General features: G+C 46.0%; 1 protein-coding gene and 1 non-coding gene across 2 annotated transcripts; both read right to left on the reverse strand.

The window, feature by feature from the left end:
- Positions 1–1,129: 1,129 nt before the first annotated feature.
- On the reverse strand, positions 1,130–4,155 carry Tpt1 (tumor protein, translationally-controlled 1). Its single transcript, XM_034497080.2, has 6 exons — positions 3,968–4,155; positions 3,738–3,811; positions 3,104–3,294; positions 2,648–2,753; positions 2,095–2,211; positions 1,130–1,324 (listed from the first exon to the last, which is right to left on the reverse strand). The coding sequence occupies exons 1-6, from the start codon at positions 3,993–3,995 to the stop codon at positions 1,322–1,324; spliced, it is 519 nt and encodes a 172-aa protein (XP_034352971.1). The 5' UTR covers positions 3,996–4,155; the 3' UTR covers positions 1,130–1,321.
- LOC117706385 (small nucleolar RNA SNORA31) lies at positions 1,389–1,518 on the reverse strand. Its single transcript, XR_004606495.1, has one exon. It is a non-coding gene; the product is annotated as a small nucleolar RNA SNORA31 (small nucleolar RNA).
- Positions 4,156–9,669: the final 5,514 nt, after the last annotated feature.

Consider the following 9,669-nt stretch of genomic DNA (forward strand, 5'->3'; position numbering starts at 1 on the left):
TCTAAGTCAGCCAGGAATACAGAACTGTCAAGGCTCAGCAGGACCTGTCTTTGGCACCCAGCTCTCATATCAAGCTCCAGCTACAGGGACTGACTCTATGGGAATCTGCAGTCATGTGCACAAAGCCATATATATGCACTCATAACCTAAAATGTTCTTTAAAAAACATCCAAGCTTCGTGTATGATACTACTGACTTCTGGTCCTTCTCCCCTACCAAGCCCCTGCCGTCTGTCCACTTCTCTAGGGCTAGCACTAGACTAAGTTTCCTCACATTCCTTGCAATGGTTGACAGTGACCTCCAGACCCATTAACATACTTCAAAGATAGCTCCAAAGTGGCTTCCTAGACACAGCAGCACTCACCCTTCATCTCAATACCCTGTATCCAGTTATTGGGGCTTCACAATCGCAAAAGGGTGCTAGCTTAGTACATTTTTTAGGCTTCCATCACTGGGCAAACCTTAGATGGCAAGTAACAGTTTTAGCTTTGAGATGTGTCAACAGCAACTATGGGACTTCTCAAATAAATGCATTTATTTTTGGGCAACTATTCTCCAATCAGACATATAAACAAATAGTTCTACAGCAGACAGTATGCTGTTCTAGGTTTTTCAAGATCCAATTCATCCAAGTGTACTGGGTTATCTAACCTTACCCCATGAAGCATGAGCTGCTGGTACTCCCCAGGAAGTTACTCTGCAGTCACTTGGGGTATATACAGTGGGAGGAATACTGAACAAGCCAACTGGACCAAGGCATCCCCATCCTATCAGGTACTGACTTTCCCCCATCTAAAAACGGCCACCACTCATGGTCTGTGCCATGTTTGCACAACTCTAAGGTGGCACAGGCCAGCTTGCCAACTTCTAGTTACCACAAATGACATTAGTCCAGAAGCAGACAGTACTTGTTTCCAACTAGTTGTCTTTCTGTGCTTTTGGTGTGCTCTTCCACTGGAGGTGATGAGAGTTAGGGGTCCACTTCTTGTCTCTCCCTTCACTGCAACTGAGATTCTTGCTTCCACACATTCCAGTCTTGTAGAGTCCCCACTGTAGCAGTTAACTGAAGAAGCTCTAGCTTCTCAGACACTACAGGACTACAGGAGTCAGCACAATCACAGTAAAGGAGTGAATTTAAATGCACTTTATTTTTAGACAACCCACATGACATGTTTTTTTCTTAAAAAAACAATGCCTCCACTCCGAATAAATCACGGTCAAAATAAAAGCTCAAGATGACATCAGTCCCATTTGTCCTAAGTCCTGGTGTTTGTATGGATGGTACGCAGCAGCCAATTACGGTGACAGGTGATCCAATTTGTTACTGCAAAACAAAGAGAAGGCATTAACAGCTGCTCCAGTCTGAGTGTGTAACTTTCCTAGCATGTAGATGTACTCCCCAATTCAATCTGGACTGCCACAAAGGCAGGCAGGAAGCGCAGGGAGAGTTTCCTCTTGCATCCTAGTGCAAACCAGAAGAACAACCACAAACTGTTCAAGGTCTATCAGTGGATGCGGACCACCCTCACCAAGTCGGCAGCACCTGACCATCATCTTTCTGCTCCACTCAAGAGTCCTACTAATACACGCCAGACGTCTGAATACCACTTCTACCCCACTGTCCCCGGTGGTCACCCACTTTAATCCAGTACAGCTCTAAGCTCACCTTCTACTTTGCTTACAAGAAAGCCTCCAAATTCTAGGACAAGCAACTTGTTTTACACTGCCTCCACAAGTCCCTTACAGAACAGACATTTTGTATTCCTTCCTACTGAAGTCAGTAAACACTAAGAAACATCCTGTTGTATATAATACAAAATGGACTTGAACTACTGCGGGGGAGACCATTAGCACCATTTCACACACATTCTGCATGAGAGTTTATCCCAGGCGTAGAGTCAAACTCTACTTACACACAAGACCCTGAGACTCTACCAAGCAAGCTCATCTCCAGGCATTTTCATGGTCAAGGCACTTCTTGTCAGATCCCACAGGATAAAGACCTAGAGCTCACAACCTACTAGGCCTACCACCTGCAGATGGCAAAGACTCACACTGCCTGTCTTTGCACTACTAATGTAAACAGATACTTACACATTTTTCCATCTCTAAGCCATCCTTAAAGAAAATCATGAATGGAGTCACACCATCTTCACGGTAGTCCAGGAGAGCAACCATACCATCTGGATTCATGTTTTCACCAATAAAAAACTTAAGAAACACGTAACAAAAACCTACAATTAGACTATCATATACACACACAAACATAAAATCAAACTATAAAAAAAAGATCCAGAATAACCCCTAGCCAACATTTGGCAAGAAAAGTCTCTGGTACTCAAAAGTAACACATACGGTAGCCATGTTGGCACAGACTTTTAATCCCAGCACGTAAGCATTGGCAGGTGGACCTCTAGGTTCAAGGCCAGCCAGGTCTACAGATAACCCAGTCTCAGTGAAAGGAAAGCAATGTCTACCATTTTAAATACCAGCTCCTTGTCTGGTGTGACGCTACATGCCTTTAATCTCAGAAGACTGAGGTAGTTGGGTCTCAGGGTGTTCCAGGACAGCCAGAGCCATGTACAGACATGAAGCAAACCTTTTCTGATCCCGTGGCTAAAATGATACAACCCTTTGGTTTATTTACCTGGTAGTTATTGAAGTTAGCAAGGATGTGCTTAATCTGCTCTGCAGCTCCAGTCATGAAAGGCTTTACCCTTTCTGGTTTCTGTTCTTCAAGTTTGCCCTTGAGTCTAAAACAGTAAAGTAACAAGGTCGTTAAAATACTGAAGTGTGAGCAAAATCACTTTCTTCCAATAAAGTAAAAGAATATATAGAATATGTGCCCCAACAGGAAATGGCTAGGAGCAAAATGACAGAGTTCACCAAGTGTCAAGAAACCATTAAAAAAATGTAATTCCAAGCAGATTAGCTCTTAAAGTAACTGTTTCTACTCTTCGAAGCTAAAGTCAGCCGGATTGCTCCAGTATGCTCCCATTATTGGAAAGAAACCTTCATTGTGTAACCAAAAGGCCCCCATTCCTTCATAACTAAGCAACTTCTAGGACCCTGACCACCAAAACAGGGTGTTTATATCACTTACGATTTCATGTAGTCTTTGATGTACTTTTTGTAGGCCTCTTTTGTGAAGCTGGTTTCTTGTAAGTGATGGTTCATGACAATGTCAACACCGGTGACTACTGTGCTTTCAGTGCCTTCGCCCTCTGGACCTTCAGCGGAAGCATTTCCACCAATGAGCGAGTCATCAATGGCACCCTCTGTTCTACTGACCATCTATACATTTAGAAAAAAAAATTAAGTGAAGGGGGAAAAAAAAAATCCTATACGCCGGCAACGATCTGTCAGTTCCCCGAAACACCTTAATCTCCGCCAAAATAACCACTGCCCCGAACGAAAAGCAGTGGTCATTCTAATCAAGCGGAACCAAGTTGCTGTAGGCTTTCTCGGGTCGCCACGGACAAGTAAGCGCAGACAGCGCAAACCTATCTTAAGAAACAATATGTCCCCGTTCGCCCGGAAGGAGGATGGCGCTGAGTTCGCGGACCTATTTCCAGGCTCGGCTCCGCCTCCACTTTTCTAGAAAAACCTAAGGCCGGGAGGAGCGTTCTCCTCCGCCTGGAGGCGGCTGGGAGGATTGCACGAGTTCCAGCGGCCTCTCCGCAAGCCCAGCCCGGCCGGCCGGCGACCGGCCAGCCTCCCCGCGGCGCCCGGCTCACCTTGCCCTCCACCTCCAGGCACAGCCCGTCCGCAATCTCCCGGATCTTGTAGATGTCGGAGAACAGCTCGTCATCTGAAAGGGAACAGAGAGCCGCCCGTCAGCGAGCGAAGGCCCGCCATTTCCCGCGCCCGGTGGGCGCACGCGGCGACTCCCGGCCCAAGCTCTGCGCTCGCGCCCCGGCCTCCCCGAGCCCACCCGCGTCCAGACCCCCGGGCGGCCGGGACTCACGGCTGATGAGGTCCCGGTAGATGATCATGGTGACGGCTGAGGACAGCGGCGCTAGCCTGACAGCGCGGAGAGAGCGCGGTGCAGCCGGAGCGGCGCTCGGGGGGAGGGGGGAGCGGGCGGAAAAGGCCGACTCGGGCGCTCCCCAACCTCATATAGAGGGCACGTTCATCTACGTCATCGCCCGGTGCGCCCCCGGAAGTGCCGTAAGCGATGACGTGGCACGCAGAGCAGCGCAGGGGTGTGGCCACGCCATGGCCGGACCGAAGAGGGCAGCGGGCATCCGGGGACTCGGCCAGGACACAATGCGGTGTTCCCCTGGGTGTGCGCGGCAACCGTGGCCGAGTACGGAGAGTACGCCCAGGGCATGCTGGGACGGGAAGGGACTTGCGGCGGACCGACGGCCTGCGGCTGGAGTCGCCGCCCGGGTGTGGCTGCGCCCGCCTCCCGCCGAGTTCCCACCCCTTTCTCGGAAAGAAAATGTCAGCAGAATTGTATGAGTGTTGTCCGGCGCGCCGCTGAGCCTACGGGGATTGCGCGGATGGCGCCGGGCTGGTGTCCCGGGTCCCTGACTTCCGGCCCATGGCTGCCCACGGACTTCACCCGTCTTGCGTGGGGAGAGAGATGTCGTGGGGACTAGTCTTCTAGTGGGTTCCGAAAGTCAAAGCCTGCGGTGGGTCTGGCCGGACAGCTCTTCGCTGGCCTGTGCTGCTCTTGGTCTCAAATGGTGTCCTTTGTTAGGACAGTTCTGTATTGGTCATCTTTATCCCTGGTGATGCAGGATTAAACAGACCAAAATGAGGATCTTCCCACTTGCCCGGGTCACTTAAAGGGCTTTCACATCCACTATGAAGTACAACAAACAAAATACAACTTCTGAGTCCCATGGTTCAGGTGAACATGTATGGCAGGATGAAATCACACTTTCTTCGGTTCCAGATTTGGTTATAGTCCGTTGTATCCTAGTGTTGCAATTTTCATACTTAAGAACGACATATCCAGCCCTGGCTGCCCTTGTAGAAAACATTATACTAGTATGTCAAAGGAGAAGGCGATTCACACTAACAAGGTGTTATAAGCACAGAATCATTCAGGAATAAAACTTTTGCAAAAGAGCAGAACTGAGGATGAAATAAAACCGGCCACTTAAGAGTGGGGTGGTCTACTGCTTCCCTAGACACACTGAAGGACACAGGGTAATGAAATAAAAAAGTGAAGGGTATCAGAAAACATGGACATATAACTGATGGGCATTAACTTTGCAGTCTCAAAACTCCGTTATTTCTGAGTTATGTGAACTCTTATTTACACATCCCAGGTATTTAACATTTTCAAATTACTCAAAACCACTCATTTACATAGACCCTCAAACATTAATCTCTCTGGCTTTTTCTGTTATTTTCTCTTTTATGTCCAAATGTGTTTTTTTCACATCATTTAAAAAAAAAAAAAAAAAAAAAAGGCCCTGGTGGAAGAGACTTGAAGCTAAGCGAGTGATGCTGGCATCTTTTCTGTGTTATCAGTCCCATGATCTCAGGAAAGTCACCCTCTTTGAGTTTTAGTATGAAATGGAATTTCTGTGAATTTAATAAAACAAGTAAGTGGCTGACATGCTTAACAGGTGATACATATATGTGGGATATGTATGTAATTCCTGATTTTTTTTTTTTTTTATTACTGTCAGGTCCAAAAGCCATTTGTCCCAGTTTCCTTTGGACTTGACAGTTACTTCTCCTCTCACTCCTCTGCCTGTGTAGCCCAAACGGGTCTCGAACTGACTCTGGAGGCCAGACAGGCCTGGAAGTCAAGAGTCTCCTGCCTCAGCCTCAGTAGGGCTCCTGACCCCTTTCTCCCTCTCTCCTCTTCCCCCCAACCCATCTCCACATGTGGAGGCCCAGGCATCTGAGTTTTTTAAATCTTCAGAGAATGCCAATGTGCAGCCAAGATGAGAGAGACCACTAGTAAGAGGACTTTTCAAAATAGTCACCAAAAGAAGGAATTGGATACTCTTTCAAAGTGCAAACACCACCAAAGACAGAAGGCCTCAAGCCGGTGTGTGCCGGTATGTGCCTTGTGGATGGCAGATCACCTGGTTTTCCCTGAGAAGGCAGTTGCTCAGTGGCCGGCTTCTGGCAGGTTAACCAGCTGAGGGAGTGTTTCCTGAAGGAAGAAGATCTGACTAAAAATAACTCATTTCTCTAGACTGGGCATGGTGGAACCCACACCTTTAATCTTAGCACTTGAAAGGCAGAGGCAGGAGGATCTCTGTAAATTCAAGGCCAGGCTGGTTTACATAGCAAACTCCAAAACAGCCAGGACTACATAGAGAAAAGAAAATTTAAATACGTAAAAAAAAAAAAGGGAGCTTCTAATTGTGTATAAAAATAAAAGACAAAAAAGTATGGGGGTCCCTGCAAGTGCCACAGCTGGTCCAGTAGTGATTCTCATGAGGCAGAAGGAAATCTGGTTTGACAGACTTAATTAGATGGTGTTGGCTCAGACTTCTAGAGTCTGACCCTAGGCAGTTTACTTTCGATGTATTTACAGTACAACTTTGGAAAAAGGTTTTCTCAAGACAATTATCACAATAAAGCTTCAAGGCAATGACCACATTGAAACCCCTTTGTTCCAGGCAGTGGTGGCACACGCCTTTAATCCCAACACTGGGGGGCAGAGGCAACTGTGTGAGTGGAGGCCAGCCTGGTCTACAGAGTGAGTTCCAGGACAGCCAGGGCTACACAGAGAAACCCTGTCTCGTGGAAAAAAAAAAAGAGTGGGTTTTATTGATAGAAGAGCTGCTCCAGATAAGGACCTAGGGAGGAAGGGTATGGAATAAGCAGAATAGTAAACTCTTGCAAACACACGGGACATCTTTCATAAGAATGGATTCTATTGACAAAGAAATAATGCTCAGGAGTCTGAGAACAGTCTGGAATAAACATAATAGTCTGGAAGATTCAAGCGGGGCCTGGCCCTGCCACTAGCAAAGATTACCATGTTATTAACTACATCTAAACCCAGCTTTCTGGGTGGAAACAAGTATAAAACCCTTCCATTGAAGAGAAAAGCCTGTGAGTTTAAGGGTCCTGGTTTCCCCAGTGCTGTGAGCATGACAATGTCATGCTGTCTACAGAAAAAAAATCCACAGGTTGGGGGACAGAAAATCGAGGCATGGCTGCATGCATGTCAGCTCTGATGTAGGCAGCAGCAGGACTATCCATGGGCTTCCAGACAGTCTGGCTGTAACTGGGAGAATAAGCAGAGTGATAGAATACACCTGGTGTGAACTTCTGGCCTCTCTACAACTGTGTCTTAGGGCTTCACAGCTGTGAGCAGACACTATGACCAATGCAACTCTTATAAGAACAACATTTAATTGGGGCTGGCCTACAGGTTCAGAAGTTCAGTCCATTATCTTCAAGACAGGAACATGGTAGCACCAGGCAGGCATGGTGCAGAAGGAGCTGAGAGTTCTATATCTTCATATGAAGGAAGTCTCTAAGAGAAGAGTCACTTCCAGGCAGCTAGGACTAGGGTATTAAAGACCTCGCCTACAGTGACACACCTTCAACAAGGCCACAACTCCCAAGGCCTACTTCCTGGGCTAAGCATATACAAAGCATTACAAACTGCATGCACCCCCCAAGATCACACAGTCAACCAAAGACAGAAACTTGACTTCAATTGTTACCTTCTCCATAGTCTATTTCTAAAACTTTATCCTCTGGTAAAAAGAAAACAAAATTACAGTCTCTGGCCTCCTCTTTTATCTCTACTGGTTTTTTCTTTGGTCTCTTCTAAGAATCTCTATTTCTTTGTCTTAACTTTTCCTTGGAGCACATCACCTATCAGAATCCTATCTGTTTTATCTTGTTTCTTCTGGACCTCACAGAAACCAGGGAAGCAGTTTTGCCCATAGCCAGACCCCCAGTGCCTGGATCAGTGCCTAGTAAGGTAGTCAATAAGTGACTTAAATGAATGAACTTGAGGCCAAATCTAATAATAGCACGTGTCAGCAAACTCAAGCCATGTTCTATCCCAGCAGCCTATGAAGTTGTCCAAGTGCAGAGTCAGATATTTTTCTAGATTCCTGAATAGCCAGAAACTAGGTTTCTGTGGTGTAAAGTTACAATGTAATTGGTACCAGAAAAGCCTGTATCTTTATCCCTTCACTTAACACATAGTTGTACATAATGAAAGCAACCATGTACCTGTATGTGGTAGCATGCACATTTAGTATATTTGATCCCAGCACTTAGGAGTCAGAGGCTAACCTGGTTTACACAGCAAATTCTAGACCAGCCAGGGCTATACAATGCAACCTGGTCTCAAAAGCAAACACCTGGCTATAAACATACAAGTATTTTTGTAGAAGTACATCAAGAGTCTGGAAGGGCACGTATCCAAAAGATAACAGCAGGTGCTGGGCGGTGGCTGGGCTGGGGAAGAGTCAAAGGGAAAGCTTCAGGCTGATTGTATGGCTGGGTGTCCCTTCAATGTCCTTTGCACATTTATATTGTTTCCTAATAGATACCAAACAATGACACAAAGAAGAGGGCACTGTGTCTACTATGTGGAGACAATCTGGAAGAAAAACTCATCAAATAAGGGGAATAGATACCTGAGGTGGGTGAAAGGAGTTTCCTATCTGAACTGTGTGGCTGTAACGGTTTTCTGATGCCTTTGTAAATATGGTGTGTGTGTGTGTGGGGGGGTAGTGTGTGTGAGTGTGTATGTATGTGAGAGAAAGTGTGTGTTGCCCATATATGATGATAATCCATTACTATTTTCGTCTGGAAAATTAACTCATAAATTGTTGTGTTAAAAATGGCAACAAGTCCTTTTTAGGAAGAGGGAAAGTCTGAATGCTTGTCAACTCGCTGCAGGAGAGAGATAACTTATCTTCTGCTTTCCACTCTCTCCAACAGAGTATACCAGGTGGGAATTAGAGATCACATGATTTGGAGAGCGTATGGATTTCTTTCTGCTATCATGTGCCTGCTTGGTAGCAGCTTTTGTTTGTGTGCAACACAACTTCCTTCAAAAACTTGAGGTAGCTGGGCAGTGGTGGCACACGACTTTAATCCCAGAACTCTGGAAGCAGAGGCAGGCAGATCTCTGAATTGGAGGCCAGCCTGGTTTACAGAATGAGTTCCAGGACAGCCAGGGCTACATAGAGATATCCTGTCTCAAAAACAACAACAACAACAACAAAACATTAAAAAGTTTGGTGAGGTAATTAGTGCAAACAAAAATGCAAATGAGATAAGACAAAGCCAGGAAAAAAAAAAGCAAATTAGGTGTCCGTAAGTCTAAAAAACTAGAGGTGAGCTCTAGATTTGAGCAGGGACTTTTAGCAACCAGATGAAGAGGAATATAACTCATTATGGGTCATTATTAGCACTGACTGAGCTTCGTGTACAGCCTGTAATCAGTGATAGGATTGGAGGCAGGAGAACAGCCTGTATAATTTAACATGACCCTGCCTCTAAATTTAAAAAAAAAAAAATTGAAGTCATGTGATGGCTATTCCTGATTGTCAACTTGACTACATCTGGAATGAACTACAATCCAGAAATGGAGGGCACACCTGTGATCCAGATCTTGAGGCCAGAAGATCCAGCCTTCTGACAAAGATTTTAGCATGAAGGTCTTGAGACTTGGTGTCCATAGAAAGCTTAGGCCCAGGCAAGGTAGTACATGCC

This window comes from Arvicanthis niloticus, chromosome 3, assembly GCF_011762505.2.
Source record: "Arvicanthis niloticus isolate mArvNil1 chromosome 3, mArvNil1.pat.X, whole genome shotgun sequence".
NCBI lineage: Eukaryota > Metazoa > Chordata > Mammalia > Rodentia > Muridae > Arvicanthis > Arvicanthis niloticus.